We start from the raw sequence: 18,516 nt of genomic DNA on the forward strand, positions 1-18,516 counted from the left end.
TCCATTCCTCATCTTACTGCAAACTGTATTTCCAGCTGCAGACATGAACATAAATCTAAATTAAGATGCATTTTTAGTGCTAATGTTCCCCTAAACCATTTACCACAACGTGTGTAAGTAGCAGGGTTAAGTTAAGCTACCTTGCAGCTCAAAAAGAACCAATTGTTTACTCTAGCTACAGGTGACTGTGCTTAGCGTTATGTCACAATGATAGCAGCTCGTTATCTAACTGCAGTATAACATGAACTGCAGTATAAACCACAGCAGAAATGACCATCTACTAAAGAGTTTCGATTGGTGTAGAAAGAATGTTAGTGAATAAACCGTATGTAAATGTCAGCAACACAAGTGAGTTATGAGCAATAGTGCAGCTAACAATACTCACTCAGTCAGTCGATACAGCAGCAGCAGTATTGGCTGACACGCCGATGCACAGTGATGGTTTCCTCCTCTCTGCAGCTCTTTCCCCCAAATGTTTAGCGATAACGTCAGCGGGAGCTCTGATGACCAGCTTTACTCTGTGCACCCACCTGAGAAAAAATGATGACTCGCTGGCTGCTAGCTACCTTGATGAACACAAGACAAGGCAAAAATGTGACATGCTAAACGCCTAGCTTCCTAATGCTACCTAGCTAATAGTTAGCGAGATGAAGATGTTGGCTTTTTTGCTCCTCGTAATAATGAACAGCGAAGACGCACGCATGAAACTGGATCTGAAAACAAGTCGAAGAGGCCGGTGAGCGACAGTGGCGCTGCAAAGTATCGATAATGTTAGGCTAATTTGCCAATTTTATCGAGATAACTTTCCATCCAAAGCCTGCTCCTTGCATAAAAGGCAGGAATTTAGCCATCGCTTAAGGGCTCTCTGCGCATGCGTAGTACAGTAAATCATGACGAATCCCAAATTGAGAGATGGAAAAGTTAAACATTTATGATGTTGTCACTGCGTAGATAGTGTCTGGGACGTGGTTTAAACACGGCACAGCTGTTATTATGAACTTGAGCAGTGTACACTTTCTTGATTTTAAAGGCAGACCTTAAGGTTGACGTGTCTGTGATCGGTTATGTAGTAAAACGAGAGAAACCACTTTTTTATTAGATGCAAATGTAACAAATGTAAAATAGGTAAATTTAAAAGTGCCTCCAACTTTGCATTGTTGTATTAACCCTCCTGCTGTCCTTTGGGTCAAATTTGACCCGTTTTAAAAATATGGATTTATTTCATCTAATTGCCTGCCATCACATGGGTTGTTCCATACTACAGTCTTTGTAAGTATAGTCATCACTACTCTAATTTAATTGGGTGATTATTTGTTCTTTATGCTTTATAAACCGTTAAACCATATTGGGTCAATTTTGACCCAGAAGAACAACAGATGTAATTATATGCTGCAGTTCAATTATTTGAAATGGTTTCAAAACAGTATCCTGACCAAATTTTGACATGTACCAGTTTGTGATAATCCATCAACATATCCTCCTCTGATCTTCAATTTTGTTAAAATAATTCATGATTTCTGCTTTTTTTAAACCCAAAAATTAGGTATGATTTAATTTAAATGAGACCATAATTTCCAAAATAAGTAACATGTGGTAACAAGTCGGGATGAAGTCAGCAAAAATGGTCTAACACAGAATTGGGTATGCAGCTGTATTATCTACTGACTTGCTCTACTACTGTACAGTATATTACTAGGCACTATCATTACAGTGCACAATATATCCAGCTCATTTTACTTCTAGGATCAAGTTACAGCTTTTTTATATGCCCTGTTTGTAATTTTATAACTATGTTTTGCATATTTAGGTATTTTGTTTCTTATCTGCATCATTTGTTATGTGTTTTTTGTCATTTGCATGCTGTGACACAGTGATTTTCCTTTTGGGATTAATAAAGTACTCTGTCTATGTTTTTCATGTGTGAGATCTTATGGTAAATGGCAGTCTGACAACACTTCCTAGTCAATTACCATGGCTCTAGTTCCTGATTCTGACAGTGTCTTCAGTATTTGACGAGCAGAAGGTTTATTGCAGTCTACTGTATTTCACATACAGTAGATTGTAATACATGGATTATCTCTGTGACTGTCAAGCCCTCTACATCTCAAGGTGTGTTGCAGTGCCAAACTTTAACTTAGTAATAAATACGCTCACGAGCATTTGTAATGGGTCTTTAATCTGTTGAGCTTCTACATAACTATTGTATAGTCTTATAACAAGACATTTATTACTTACAGCTACACATAAAAATGTTCAAAATATTACTTTACAGTCTGTTCTCTGACGCACAAACTATACTTACAGAGACATGGGGTTTTATATTCAAGCAAAATGTGATTATAGCTCATAAGACTAGGCTATCCATGGCTCCACCTGCTGGATCTTATAAAGAAGTACGTCTTCTGCAACAGCAGTCAATGTAAGTTGAATTGGTGAGAACTCTCTGAGATCCCTTGAGACAGACTGATGACATTAGGTTTCTGTATCATATTATCCCAGATAGCATTTGTTCATGTTGTTTTATTCGCATTTCCCAGTAAGAACGGTTCGTAGAGGAGTAGACCAAGATCATTCTGGTAAGAAAATGAAATCTCAAGTGTTTGATTTGTGTAAAAAAAAAAAAAGAAAAAAAAAACTAAAGTGAAATCAGTAAGCAAAAAAGTGGGTATGAGAAACAGAAAGACATTCAAATAAAGTAGCCACCTGCATTAGATGCATCTGTTGACACATAAGCAGAACATCATTTTAGTTCTTACATAACGATAATTGTCCAAATGTGTTGCTTAAGATTAATTTCCAATTCATGCTAAAATTAATACAATTCGAAGACATACAAATTAAATAACTTACACAACCTCTCTACAGTAATAACACCCAGCCAGTTTCAAATATCGCCTTCATTAGGATTGTATCCTATATGAGGTTGTTTCCATTTCTTCATTTACAATCACTGGTGTGACTTTAACAGTGGAATACAATCAACACATTTTTTTTAATTGTAGATTTTGGTATTCTATATTGTACAAGTGCAACTTCATGAATGCCTAGTACTACTACTAATAATAATAACAATAAGAGTACAACTAATAACACTACTAAGATATAAGAAATTCCTTCAATAGTCCCACAGTGGGGACATTTACATTATTGCAGCAGTAAGTGGATAGCAAAAAATAAAAAGAGCATTCATAGAAAAAAACAAAGAATAATAAATAATAAGTAAGTACACAGACAATAAAAAGACAATAGTAGTAAAAGAAATATAGTAGAAAAATTGTAACATTATGTACAGGAGTAATATTGGTGTTGAATGATAAGATACCTTAGTTTGATATTGTTATTGCACGGGTTTTAAAGTGAACAAATAATACACAGTTGAACTGAAGTAATAGTGTACCAAAAATACTGATGTTGCATATAGTCATGTACATTAAAGTGCAGTTTGTGAAACTGTCCAGGTTTGGGGTGTGGGGTGTGTGAGGTCTACTGGGAGCAGTGCTGGTTGCACAGTCTGACAGCTGCAAGGAGGAAGGACCTGCAATATCACTCCTTCACATACTTTGGGTGAGGAGGTACTACTACTACTATCACTACAACTTATAAGATAAGATAAGATATGATGTATCTTTATTGATCCTCCTCAGGAGAAATTCACAATCAAATTCACAAACAGTACACAAGTAGTACAGTGGAAAAAATGTAGCAGCGTAAATATATGTAATCTCCACGCACAATTGGGTGACATTGCGTTCAGTGTGAAAGTGATAAATAAAATGAAATATAAAATAACTACAGTACTGTGCAAAAGTCTTATGCCACCACCATCATACAAACAGAAAACACAGGAACTATGTACACAAAATTTAACATAAATGTTTAATTATTAGTATTAATTATAATGTAATTATTTTAATAATTAATGGTTCCATTCCATTTAGGTTTAAGAGAGCCAGGTCCCTGCTATTGCTGTGTAAGGGGAGTCACACTAAATACTTGCCACTTTAGCCTATAGAAGCTGTTTTCTTTTCTATTGTTTTCCCCTGTTTTTTCTAATACTGCATACACATTTCCTGTATTTTCTGATTGTATTCTATTAAAGAGACTGAGAAATAATTATATATGGTCATTATAGCATTGCTAAAACAAGTCTAATGGTGGCCTAAGACATTTGCACAGTACTGTACATCTACGGACTATAAGCAAAGTAATGAGGGAGTTTGATGTGTCAGCTGCAAAATATGATGTGGAAATGTCAGATTATTAACTAAAATTTACAGATTTTCCTGCTATTTACAGATAATGGCGGCTGAAGACACACAGTCTTCTCTGACAAGTCTAGTAGGCCACCATTAGACTTGTTGATTTAGCAATGCTATAATCTCAGTCTCTTTATTAGAATACAACCAAAAAATACAAGAACTGTGTATGCTCTATTAAAAAACAGAAAAGAAAACAGCTTCTATAGGCTAAAGTGGGTAAGTATTCAGACCTCCCCTTACACTGGAGCAATAGCAGGAACCTGGCTCTCTTAAACCTAAATGGAATGGAGCCCCAATTAATAATAATATTTAATAATTAATGTTACATTTTGTGTACATATTTCCTGTATGTTCTGTTTGTATGATAGTGTCTTTTGCACAGTACTGTATATACAGGAAACAATCTGCAATATATAAATGTGCGATGCATACATTTCTGAGATTATAAACATGTGTGCAATGTTCTTGGGATTTACATAGTAAGGACAACATCAGTCTTTTGTAGTGGAAGTGGGAGGTACTGGGAGCTGTGGTATTGTACAGTCTGATGCCTGATGGTATAATAATAATAACTACTACAACAATAATAATAATAATAACAACGATAATAACAACAACAATAATGATGATAATAATAATAATAATAACACTAATAATAATAATAATAATAGAAGAAGAAGACGACGAATAGGAAGACACATTTGATGTAATAAAGTTATGAACATTATAAACATGTGAAAATCTCAGCTCAGATTGTCTATGAACGCACCGTCGAACTACAGGAAGTAAGGTGTTTTTTTTGTTGTTTTGTTTTACTCGGTGGTGTAACGTTAGCGTGTCAGGCTAACCTTAGGTTTAAGGTGCACCCTGAGCAGTAAATGTGAAGGTTCAGCAGCGTTTATAATAGAAAAGATTTACTCTAGCGACCCGGTCAAGGGGATAAAATCTGTCTTGAGTTGCATGCTGCAGTAACTGAGTAGCTTCTCTGTGCGCAGCCGCTTAGCTAGTGTCCACTGTTGGTTTGCAATGTGACGCGTTTAGGGGACATCTGTAAATTGTAGTTACAGAAAACAGCCCGTGTTACTCACCCCCCTCTATAGGTATCTGCATGCATATCGGTCACTCGCTACGCCACCCACCACAACAAAATTTTTAACCGGTGGGTCTCATACCCGACGGCCGAGATGATCCCATCCGCGACGTAATTTTCCAAATTAATATGTGGACTGGCACATTTCTAACGTCTCTCTCGATGAGAAAACGACACCGCCGGACGAAATACTATTAGCTACAAACAACATCAAGGTAACGTGAACAGTTTCCGGTCATTAGCTTCATAGTTTGTGTTGATATAGCATTTGTTTTTAGCTCATAGTTAAAAACTGCTGCGTCAACTACTTGTATGTTGTTAGCTTGACAACCTTAAGCTGCAAGCTGCACTAAACAACATATCTTGTTTGATTTTTTTATGCGTTGTTGTGTTTGTTTTCGCTTTGGCGCTTCCCCCTAACTCAAGGCGTTGTCTGATGATTTGAGGCGGTGGAAGTGTGGTTTTTTTGGGGGGGAAGAAGGATTCATATTATTGGCTACCGAGGGACACTTAATATACTGTACTTCTGGGCGATATGACAGCGTGTCAAACACCGTTTTGACACTTTTAATGGTTGTTATGGCAGATAGCTGCACATCATAACATAGCGGGAAAGTGTTGTCATATTAAACACATTATTGCCATGTGCCATTAGCTTTTAACCTAGCCTAATATGAGTTTGGAGAAGCAGCTTTACAACAAGACAAGTGAACATATATTGACCCTTTAAAAACTGATGAGCTTGATGAATGATCTTCATTAAATTCATGGACTTAGACAGCTCATATCAAATCAATTTATGTAGACTGTTACTAAATTGAAAGTATCTTAACATGTCCTTGTTCAGTATGTTGACATTCTTGTAAGTTACCAGACTTTAGTTATAGTAGAGGAATGAAACCTGTAGGGCTGACACAACGTGGATTTCACTCACTCTTAATTGAATAAAAGTTAATGGGTTTACTGTAGTGAACAGGTAAACATGTTTTAATCTGTCTACAAATCTGGGTTCAGTGCTCAGGTACTGTACATAGCCAGAACCAGTTATTATTTCATGCATTTGCTGCTACAGACGGGATCATACTTAATTTCATATTCACAGTTTGTTGCATATTAAATTGACCTTCTTTTGGTCAGATTTTTGCTAGACGTGTTTAATAACTGTAACATAAAAACACCAGCAACAGTAGTGGTTTGTGTTGCCATTCATATTTTATTAATAGCTTTAAAAAGACAACCATCACACCATATTCCTGCTGCTGGATATCACCTTATGGATCTATTCTTTCTTTCCACACCCCTTGAGAAATGGATGACCTATATTCACGCCTGTTTGACTGTGTTTTCTCCTTGTTTTACAGCTGAGTAGTATGCTGGACGTGGGGAAGTGGCCAGTGTTTGCACTCCTTCCTCCTGAGGAACTACGGCTTATCCGACAGGCTTGTGTCTTTGGCAGTGCTGCAAATGAAGCCCTCTATGTCACAGTTAACGATGAGGTAACGCATGTGCTCTAAGCAACAGTGCTTTAATCCTCTTGACATGAAGTTGTATTGCAAGACTTGATAGACCTAATTTCCCTTATGATAATATTGGTTTGGTTATTATCTTGTGTTGGGAAGTGAGTCGAAAAACGCTGGAAGCCTCTCACTCGCCGGTTTATACAGGTGCAGTTTCAGGCACAGGGATAAGCAGATAGAATGAGACTATCTTTAGCCATATGGGCCTAATACCCGAGCAAGCTCCATTTTTATCCTGTGGAAAGGTGCGCTGCATGCCTCGTCTTTCTGCTCTTGCTCTGTTGTTTGTCCCTGGGGCCCAAACAGTTGATGTTTCAGCAGTCAAGTGCAGCAAAAAATAAATTTAAAAAATATAATCTGGTAGATTTTACTTAAGGTGGTGGTGCACATTACATTGAGTGTATCCTTAGAGCACAATTTTTATTACATTTTATACAGCTTACAAACTATTTGGAAATCAGACAATTAAAGCATATCTATAAACATAATGGCTCAAAAGATTACTGATGGGTTGCAGCAGTAGTCCAATATTGCTGTTTAATCAGTAAGTTCTATGTATGGTTTAAGTAGAACAATGTAGCGTGTATAGGACAGCAACAGCAATGTTTACACCAGCATGACAATATAAACTCAATGATATCTTCCTGGAAATTAATATGTTAATAATAATAACAATGATAATGATTGTAGTAATAATAATAATAATAATACTGATGATAATAATACATATAATAATCCTGTCATCAATACAATTCAAGTACCAATAAAAAAAAAAAACTTTAAAAAAGAGTTTTAGAACCTATTCCAATCTGAACCATCCCAAGATCATCCATAATCTCTTCCCAGTATGTTTTCTCTCCAAATATTTTGTGTTTACTCGTGAATAAATATATATATAGGTAAACATCAGAACGAGGCATTAGTATCAGTACCATTTTCAACAGTGTTTTTTTGGTCTCTGCAGGTCTTTGCCTTGGGCACCAATTGTAGTGGTTGTTTAGGGCTCGGAGATCTTCAAAGCACTATCGAGCCACGCAGAATTGATGTCCTGTGTGGAAAGAAGATTGTGTCCCTAAGCTATGGAACAGGACCACATGTGGTTGTCGCTACTTCAGGTAATCCAGTTCAGAAAATATCCCATTTGTCCTCAAGGGGGAATTTCCTCAGAAGACATCACAGACACAAACAAAATGATATGAACTAAAATAGGATGCAGGTGTAGTTAAAGTGTTTCCCTACAGAAAGTTGCCCTCTTGGTATTTATTGGTAAACTAGTAGCACAAAATCACATCCAAAGGTAAACAGACTGCATTTATTGTAATCCTTAAAGGCCCAATGTAGAAAGGTCTATAGAAATAAATCTTATTTATTAATATACTGTTAAAGTTTCAGTTTAGTTTCTCACATTCTATTTTCTTTTTGCTATTCTCTCTTTATAAGCAGCTGTTTTTCATAACTGACATTTAAACAAACCGTACCCTGTGATATCTAATGAAAGCAGCGCTGAGCCTAAGCTGTAAATAATGTGAGGTCTACTTCTTCTTATCTGTTTATAAAACATTAACTACTGAGACAACATAAATGAGAGTTTACCTGCTACTGTGTAGATGGAGAGGTGTTTGCTTGGGGCCACAATGGCTACAGCCAACTTGGCAATGGGACCACCAACCACGGACTCACCCCTGCCCTGGTGTCCACCAATCTCCTTAGCAAGAGAGTAACAGAAGTGGCCTGTGGCTCACACCATACTATTGCCCTCACAAATGATGGAGAGGTAATCCATTTTCACTTTTTCATCTCTTTAGCTGCTATCTGCTTCAACTGGGTGTATCTTTGGACCGTTAACATATATGTATCTCTGTATTCAGGTGTACGCATGGGGTTACAATAACTCTGGCCAAGTTGGTTCAGGGTCTACTGCCAACCAGCCGACACCACGCCGGGTCAGCAGCTGCCTGCAAAACAAAGTGGTTGTCAACATAGCCTGTGGTCAGCTTTGCTCTATGGCTGTGCTGGACAATGGAGAGGTAATAGCTGACATCAACCTGCAGATGTGTAACATGAATAAATAAATCAGTGCCCCCTCACACGGCCAAAAATTTGACACTCAGCAGCTTTTTAGTTATTTTTAAGTGGGTTGGGTGGGTAATGCAAAGTTGTATCACAGCCAAGTAGGAACATTTATATAACACGCAGTTAATATAAAAATGTCACATCACTATGAGCTGATTTTCACCCACATGCATCTAAAAGTTGCACCAATTAATGCTCCCTTTTGTAGATCTATGGTTGGGGCTACAACTGCAATGGCCAGTTAGGTTTGGGCAACAATGGAAATCAGCAGACCCCATGCAGGATTGCTGCTCTCCAAGGTGTCAACATCGTCCAGGTAATAGCCTAGCGAGAGATGAATCTCATAAAGCTTTGTTGTTTGTAATGATGTATTCTGGTTATCTGTATTCTTATTATATTATTTTCTCTATATACAGGTTGCTTGTGGATATGCACATACATTGGCGCTTACAGATGAGGGGTTTGTTTACGCCTGGGGAGCCAACTCATATGGGCAGTTGGGAACAGGCAATAAGAGTAACCAAGCTCTTCCCACCCTAATAAACACAGACAAGGAGAGGTTAGTACTTTGACTCTAACCCCAGTCTAAATTAGCTGCGACACCTCTCTGCTGCCACATCAGGTCACGAAAGGGCAGCATGACAAGGTCCTGAGAGTAGAATTTCCCGAGCATCAAGACCCCTTGCTTATTCTAGTGAAGTATTTCTATGAAAAACACAGTGGAAATCTACTTTTACTTGTCCATCATCTTTGCCTGTTCGTTAGCTGTATTATACATTAAAACATAGAGTCTATATAAAACATTTATGCATTAGTTGTAGGTTGAGGTCTGGATTCTGCTTTCATCACAGGATAGTGGAGGTGGCTGCATGTCACACCAGCCACACATCTGCCGCCAAGACCCAGAGCGGCCAGGTTCTCATGTGGGGTCAGTGTCGAGGTCAGGCTGTGGCCAGTCCCCACCTCACCCATTTCAGCAGCACGGATGACGTTTTTGCCTGTTTCGCCACACCAGCAGTCACGTGGCACCTCCTCTCAGTAGGTAAGAGACACTTGATACATATCTGTATGTATCATAGGAACTAATTCCAACAGGCTGAATAAGAAATAAACAGGAAACTCTGTTTACTGACTGATCTAATTTGAACTCAGACAGAGAAGTATAAACATGTTCCTGTAGGATTTCCATTCTTTGGAAATGCTCCAATTTGTGAAGTGAATGACATCCCTCTGAATAATTTGTTCGTAAACCAACACAGCACTGAAATCATCTGCGCTCTCACAAGTGCGGTGTCTAATCTGTGTAGTCTAGAGCGTCTATTTCTTCATCATTTTTAATCGCCATGTCTGGGATTTTGACTTTTAGGAAGAGTTGTGTGTGTAATATTGTGTTTACAACATTGCACTATAGCTTAAAACAAGAGTAAAAATCAGGAAATGATGAAGAAATGTGTAACCTAACAAGTTCCAAGTTAGCTAATGTTTACAGGACTGTAATAGACATCACTTAGCATTTACCCAGTTACAAAGACAGGCCTTATCAAACATTAATCATATTGGGTTTTTTTTTGTGTTCTCTCTATAAAAAACTAAAACTATTCTTTCTGTCTTTATGCCAGATGGTGATGACTACCTGACTGTTGCTCAGTCTTTGAAGAAGGAGTTTGACAGTCCAGAGATTTCAGACCTGAAGTTCTTGGTTGATGGAAAGTGTATACATGTTCACAAAGCCCTGCTAAAAATCAGGTACAGAAAACCCACACCCTGAACTCCTGCTTCTTTTTTTATTATTATTATTTAGCAAATAGGCGTGAATCACAAATGTTAAGCTAAATAATGCAATTATGATTATTTTCTCGCCTTCGGTTATTACAACTTAATATATACTCACTGTTTACTCTTTTTAGTGCAGTGTGCTCCTTGAAAAATGAACCACAAACACCATCAAATAACATGACATTATGAGTAACTAACACGGCACTGACATTGTGGGAATCATTGTGTGCATTTACTCACACACAATAATTTATTTTATGTTAAGAATATACTTCCTAGGTTACTGTGGTCTTTATAAAAATCAAGACCACAGTAAAAAAAAAAAACTGCTTTATTACTGATGTTACGGTGCAGATAATAATCCTTGAGGTTTTGCTCTCTGATGTTGGGGCTACAGCACTATTTTCTTACTGGCTGTGATTATATGTGTTTTGTATTTAAGAGGGGTTTCCTGTCTTTCTCAATAGAGCAGTCTACTTCTCCATTCTGACTTTCATTATGCACGCATGAGTGATTTTTTCACATTCAGAGGTTGTTTGCATGATCCTAATGAACTTGCTTATGCTTGCTTATACTGCACTGGGATTGTCAGGGGAACAGGAACACACTTTGTTGTTGCAGAATTGTGTGTTTGTTAATTACAGTAACAGAAAATCAAGAATTGTGCCACCATAATGACACACTGAGTTGTTTTTCTCTGTGATCATTAATTAAACATACACCCAATGTATGCTCTTCCTGTAATCCTATATATAAACTCCATCTGTGAGACAGTGTTGCCTTGTCTTTCCTGTTAATGTCATGGGGAAGCAAAGACAGACCTATTGTTTCCCGTTTTTTCTTTTTATAACCTTGCTTGAACACAGAGTATCTGCATTCCAGTCCTTTGCTCTTTTGCACTGTCAGTAGGAAGGAGCCAGACTGTCTGCAACGTCAACCTTTAGTGCTCACGCTCACACGAATATGCAACAGCGCAAAACGGACTTCTTTGCCAAGATCCGATGCAAATGATACGTTTGAGATGCACTTAGAGAATGAAGACTCGATTGTTTGTTCGACTGTGTCCTGAGAAGATGTTACATAGAGGCAGTGTTTTGAGTTAAGCGTTGAAAAATATTGTTAACATTATTTGTAATTCAAAGGCTGGAAGAAACAAACACAGGAAATGTATGTAATGGAAGTGTATTATAGCATGCATTGGCATTCTTTTAACGTCATGTCATGTGAGTAGCATCCCTGTTTTTTCCTCTCCAGGTGTGAACATTTCCGTGCACTTCTGAATGAAACAGATGAAGACACCATAGAAATCCATCAGTTCTCATATCTGGTGTACAGAGCCTTTCTGGAGTACCTCTATACAGACACTATTAACCTACCACCAGAGGACGCTATTGGTAAGCCCAGTCATGCACTTCAGTCTTTATACACTTGAGTACATTAGATAACATTTTTAATAAGTCAGAGCAGAACTCCTAAACAGACTTATCTGTGTGTTGTCCTTATGTGTGTATTACGCAGGGTTACTCGACCTGGCTACGTTTTACAGAGAGACGAGGCTGAAGAGGCTGTGCCAGGAAACAATCAAGAGAGGCATCTCTGAGGAGAACGCCATCACTCTGCTTTCTGCTGCTGTCAAGTATGAGGCCCGGGTAAGCTTATAGCCCCTGACACACAATCAAACACCATGCTGGCGAGGGGCTTCTCAGTAGCTAGTTAGTTGTAGTCATTAGCACTGACCAGACAGCCCTCTTCATTTTTAGGACCTGGAGGAGTTCTGCTTCAAGTTTTGCGTCAACCACCTAACAGCTGTCACGCAGACCCAGGCCTTTGCAGAAATGGACCACGAGCTGCTCAAGAACTTCATTAGTAAAGCCAGCCGCTACGGGGCTTTCAAAAACTGACTAGAGCGACCTCATAGAGATGGACTCAACACGATGAGCTTTAAGGTCTCAGAGGTCCTGGGAGTCGACCCTAGACCAAACACCAAGATGATCAGCTCTTCAGAGCCTTGTTGCTGGGGATATAAACACCAGAGAGACAAATGGTTTAAGGTTTCACCCTGTAACTAATGCTTCTGTGTGACCGCTCTAAATCTAGCCTAAACACGACAGATGCTTGAGACATAAATATTGGGTTGAACTACTCATCTATAGTCCAAAGCAAACTGCGCAGAGGCTGAACAGAAAGATGTGCAACAGTGATTATCTTACCGTTTCATTTTTATAACTGACACTATGTTCAACTGCCTCATAGTAACAACCAGCTATTTGAGGCAGGATAGCTGAAAATGCTCTATACTGAAACATAATCTATTGCAATGTAAGGGTTTGGCATTCAGGTATAAATAATTCTCATCACACCGACCTTTCAGTGAAGTGAAAACAAAAAAAGCAATTTGCATTTAGTACTAGTATGATATGTCTGATCAGTAGTGACAGGAAGTGATCAACAATAAACAATATTCACATTGTGCTGCTTTCTTTGAAGCCTTGATTCTCAAACTTTCCAGATTGAGAAGTAGTGTTAGAGTGAGAATAACAATTGCAAGCTGTTCCTCTGTGTTAGAGAAGTGCAACTTAATGACACCTTTTTTTTTTTATTGAACTTTTATAGTTTGTAAATGATAATACATCAGTTGTCGCTCAGTCTTAGTTGAACTTTGCCACTTAACTGCATATGCACATTTTATAAGGTAGTTATTCACCTTTGCCATCCAAACTTGTGGTTACTGTTTAATGTACTGACATTTGCACACTTCTGCTGCAGACAGTGGCTTTGGTCTATGTCTGCAGACTGAAAGAAAATGTGCATCCAGACCAGATCCAGTCATGCTTTATGAGAGAAAAGGACATCCTAATGCATGTTTACTTGTGTTCAGATTAAACCTCTGTGCAGCTGGAAACAGTATCTGACTTATTATTATAAGCATATTGGTTCCTGTGTACCCTGGCTGTGATGTTACAGTATAGATGCAGCTGATTCTACAGTTGGGTTTCCTTGCAATTTGGTATGTTTACAAAAGTTTGGCTGTTTTTTTTTTTTGTTTTGTTTTTTATCGTTAATATGTTTTGCAGCATACTTCTCCTTTTTATTACAAGTGTTTATTTATATCTTTCCCCTGATAGCACTTTGTGGTAATGAAACAGTGCTGGCCTAGTCTAATTGCAGACCTCCTGTGTTGAATATGACCCCCAAGTCTCATAAAGGACCACATGGTCTTTAAATGGAGTTAGTAGATATTTCCACATTAGATTTCTAAATCTGTCTGAATAGAATTGAACAAAATGCTTTTGCATTAACAAGCCAATTATTGTATTTTTTGGAAAATTTTGATAATTAATAAAAACTGCCTGTGTTCACATTTTGTATGGAAAATGCTGTGAGATGCTTCTGATAACATTTGACAATCTAAAATGTAATAAAATGAAAAACTAAATAATATGATGTGTGTTGTGTGTTGGTCTGCCAAAGTCTTGACATACATGTACATATATACAATGTAATAATACTGAAAGCGATCTTCAGTCCATACAGCAACATAACATTTTTGCAAAACACATCTTTTAAGAAAACAGTTTTAACAGCAGTTTGATGTATCGGGGGTGGGGGGGGGGGGGGGGGGGGGTGTTGTGCTCGCTTGTTCGCCAACACCTTTTCATTCACATGCATATCTGCGCTTGCTCAGCATCTACTGTAGATAGCGTGTGAAAATAAATTTTCACAAATTTCTTAGTTTGTGACCCACAGATGCAGAGGGTTTCACATCTCTTATGATCATGTGCGGAAAGAGTTTGTATAAGTTGGCTAATAAAAAGGTCTTAACATAGGATTGAGTGATAGTTAGAAAACATCAGGAGGGTTACGATGATGTAATTCACAGTACACCATTTATAAAAGAATTACTCATTTTTCAAAGTTTTCTAGTGTTAATGTAATGTATTATTATTATAATATTATTCTGTTTTTAATTTAATGTAACTAACTAATTTAACTAAAACTAGTATTGTCATTCATTATTGCAAGGAAGTGAAGGAAATGATTTGAACATGTGTCCCATGTAATGTAATCTGACTCTTGCACATTGAGATGTAATAGTCATGATTTCACAGTCTTCCTGCTAGAGGAAGCACTTGTTATTCTTTATGTGTCCCTGTTTATTTCCTCAAGTGCAACTTTACAGTATCACATCATTCAGACACGTTTCTTCCAGATTGCAAATACCTGCCCGAAAATGACAGAATGTGGCCAAAATAATAGGAACATCTTACAACATGATTGAATCCAATACCTTTTGTTGTGTAAATAAGATAACATCTGTGAAATTGAAAATATTAATGTCAATATCCAAGAATATGTTAATTTGACTCTCAATTTTACAGTCTCACCAAAAAGTGGACATTATAAGCCTCATAATATACTGAGCACTAACAGATTGAAGATTTGGGCCTGATAAAAGCCAGATTAGCAATTTCTAAATGATAAATGTATTACTTGCTTCTTGCTAACACCTACTCCCAAAACAAATAGTACTATGTGTGTGCATGCTTAGTGTCCAGTGTGATATTCAGTGACTACCCAGTGTGATGAGTTTCAAAACATGGAGGTACTCAGATGATGATTTATTATTTCCTTTCATTTTAAACCACAGTTACCAGAGGCTCTCTGCTAAGTTGGTATGTCATGTAGATAAAGTCTACATGTCACACAACATTATTCAACATAACTGACATGCAAGTGTAACACTTTCACATAAAAGATGAGGAAATGTACACAGCTGTTAACAGTAACTGGTACAATGCCACATACAGAGACTTCCCTGTCTTTGTATCTAAATGATGCATTAATTTGGTTACAATAAAGCTCTTTACTTACTTGTACTTAAAAGTAGCAATGCCACAGTGTATAAATATTTTATAAGGTGACAACACATTATGTAAGTCAGATATATATAGTTAAGAAAAAAGTACAATATTTCTCCAGTGTTTCCTGACATGTAGTAATCATATTAAGTAGTACAGGTATTTACATATTGCACTCATGTGCAGTCAAGTGTAAATGTGGATATTTATTTCTACACTAAAAATAATAAATGTCCCAAATTTCCTGTTATTTGAGTTAAGAATAGTCTACATTATTTCTGCTTTATTTGAAAATAAAGCTATGCTCTGGGTTCATGACTAATTAGGCAGGAGGTGTTGGTTTGATAGTAGGAGTTTGGCATCAGTTAACAGGTGCCGCACGCTTGTATCTTCAGCTAGTGGCTTCTATGTGGTTGTTGCCTTAGCTCGCACATTGAGATGAGTACAGAGTGGCAAACACCACATCCTGTATAGCACTAATTTCTGTATGCAATAACTTTGAACATTTGTTCACTTTTTGAGGTTCATGCTCTAGTGTCTGTGAAACCTGTGGCAGCTAACTTGTATTTCCCTCAGACATGCCTGCTTTGCTTGTATTCAAGCATGCAGTATAGTTTGTTTTCCCCTCGAGACAAAATTAAAATAAATAGTCTAACAGGCAGGTCAGACATAGTGACAATATGCTGCTAAACATGTTAATTAATGGTGCAGCATTAAAATGAAACCATCTGTAGGCCCACAGCTATGTTTGGTTAGACAAAAATAGTTCAATACAACTAAAGCTGTATGCAGAAAAAAGAGAACAATAGTTAAAGTTTTTAAATCCGAACATGGTGTTTGAGCTGGTCGTGCAAGGAAAATGGATGACCCCATTCATGTTGCTTTTGAACTAACAGAGCTTAACTTAGGACTTTGTTAAATACTTTCGGTTTAAGGCACATACCATTTACTCACATACATCTGTGTGTGCTGAATTTAGAAAACAGTTACACTTTATACTCTAATAAGCTACACCAAATCCAAAATCATTAGATGCTGATTCATAAACAATAAAGTCTCAGTTATTTTATCTGTTACACAATTCTTGATTAAGTTATTCACTATTTCTTATATATTCAGTAATTAGGAGTTCAGACTTGTTACTAAGTTTGGTTTGGTCATCCTGGTGCATAGTAGCACCCACAGGACCCACAGGACTCCAAATATAGCCTGGAATGCAGATGCTTTAGTGGCTTTTCACCAATAAGAAGACGGTTTCGTTAAGAAGGTTAAACAAGTTGATACTAAATTGTTAAGATGTGTGCTGATGGGGCTTTTTATAACACTGTACCATTGCAGTCAGGTGGGGCAGGGGGTGTGAAGTATTAATGGGCGGGGATAATTTGTTTTACAAAGCAGTGAAAAGCTCTAAGGTGATAAGGCGGTGTGAAGGACCACAGAGGCCCATAGCAGACTCATGTTTGTGTTTTTAAATGTCACGACTCTGATAGGAACTTTTGAAGTTAAGATAAGGACTAATACATTATTTTTCTCACTTTGCATTGCTCATATACCTCATGCAGGAATGAGGTGTTTCAAAAGTCTCAACACTGGATCAACATATTTTACTCCTAATAACAGCTTAATTAAGGTATTTCAACTATTCTAAACTAGCCACCCCATTTCTCTTAGAGTTTCTAAGCTCATTTGAGAAAGATTATTATATATAGTTACATTTTGATCCTTTGAGAAAGACTGCCACTGAGACTTTGTGCTGCTGTGGCAGTCTTGGAGCTCTTCCTTGGCCTCAGCATATGGACTGCAGTTTGGTTGGTTGTTTGTGGATGCCAACAGAACATTTGTGAAGTCTTGGTTTCCAAGGTGAAAGTGAGAGAAAGAGCCAAAAACTTTTCAAGACACAGCAAAGCCACCATTGGTCCAAAATGCCCTTTTGTCAAGTCACACATTTGTTCAGCAGTTTTCATTTGGCCTGCTCATTTTCTGTTGCTGTAGTCATAAACAGTACTTGATATCGTGTCACTGTAGAAACCATGCCCTCATTTAGGTCTTGGTTTGGTTTTATGGCCTATTTACTTGCAGGGCTGTCTCTCCACAGCAGTTTTCAGTTGCTGATAATTGTTTTGTTGCTATTTTTAGATGCGCTAATCTCACCTGCTCAACCTCAAAGGCAGATAAATAAATGTGCAACTAGCTGGTGAAAAACGGCCAAACATTTAGACTCAAAACACAGATATATAACAACTTTAACTTTAACATAAGATGCATTTTCATTAGCAACTTAAATATAACTCTCATTCTTTGCATGTTGTAATTCATTTATTAATTTATTTTTTATGTTAGCAGTCTTAAGTGCCATTTCCTGTTCTGTCTAACATTAGCCAAGACTCTTTTGCTCTGGGTTTTAGGTGTCAAGTCATATACAGTATATATGACACATCTATATATTTCATTTGTCAGAGTTACACAAAGCTAGTAACTGTTTTCAGTGCAATATTTAACATTCTTTAATATATAGCAAATCTTGATCATACCTTGGAAAATCCTGACCATACTACAGATGCCCTGAGCATGAACATGACAATATTTACAGAGTGTCATTAAACACTATATCTGTCCTTTTTTCTTTCAGAGCTACAGCAGTGGTGACTAGACAAGCTCATGCAGAACTGACTCATAACTCATAAAAGACTCACTGATTGAATAACATCAAGTGAGATGCTACATGTGAGTACAAAGTACATAAGTGCAAGGTAATAGTGGCATTTTGTGCAAGTTACGCATGTGCATTGCATTATAGGGGCAAAGAGAAATTGAAATCAATTGCGCTCTGCCCTGGGAACGCTGCAGTTGTGACTTGAAGAGAGAAGTTTCTCAGTATTCAGTTTTGACTACGTTCTCAGTGTTTCACAATATTACTGCTACGCATTATTTCACAGTATTCA

General features: G+C 37.4%; 2 protein-coding genes across 2 annotated transcripts in view; one reads left to right on the forward strand and one right to left on the reverse strand.

Moving 5' to 3' along the window:
• fndc3a (fibronectin type III domain containing 3A) overlaps positions 1-841 on the reverse strand; it is a 55,114-nt gene extending 54,273 nt beyond the window's left edge. The window contains exon 1 of the mRNA XM_053320546.1: positions 386-841. The gene's annotated coding sequence lies outside the window, so the exon portion shown is untranslated. The remainder of the gene's footprint in view (positions 1-385) is intronic.
• A 4,258-nt stretch (positions 842-5,099) lies between these two features.
• rcbtb2 (regulator of chromosome condensation (RCC1) and BTB (POZ) domain containing protein 2) lies at positions 5,100-14,128 on the forward strand. Its single transcript, XM_053321064.1, has 12 exons — positions 5,100-5,564; positions 6,711-6,845; positions 7,831-7,981; positions 8,474-8,640; positions 8,735-8,893; positions 9,148-9,255; positions 9,356-9,498; positions 9,791-9,981; positions 10,559-10,685; positions 11,970-12,109; positions 12,234-12,364; positions 12,476-14,128. Exons 2-12 carry the CDS (start codon positions 6,720-6,722, stop codon positions 12,614-12,616), a joined length of 1,584 nt encoding a protein of 527 aa, XP_053177039.1. The 5' UTR covers positions 5,100-5,564; positions 6,711-6,719; the 3' UTR covers positions 12,617-14,128.
• Positions 14,129-18,516: the final 4,388 nt, after the last annotated feature.

The sequence above is a fragment of the Scomber japonicus genome, chromosome 6 (genome assembly GCF_027409825.1).
Source record: "Scomber japonicus isolate fScoJap1 chromosome 6, fScoJap1.pri, whole genome shotgun sequence".
NCBI lineage: Eukaryota > Metazoa > Chordata > Actinopteri > Scombriformes > Scombridae > Scomber > Scomber japonicus.

Coding starts and splice junctions, on each gene's coding strand:
- rcbtb2 (XM_053321064.1), top strand. CDS start 6,720: ATGCTGGACGTGGGGAAGTGGCCAGTGTTTGCACTCCTTCCTCCTGAG. Junction 9,256..9,355: donor AAGGTGTCAACATCGTCCAG/GTAATAGCCTAG, acceptor CTCTATATACAG/GTTGCTTGTGGATATGCACA. Junction 12,365..12,475: donor CTGTCAAGTATGAGGCCCGG/GTAAGCTTATAG, acceptor CTTCATTTTTAG/GACCTGGAGGAGTTCTGCTT.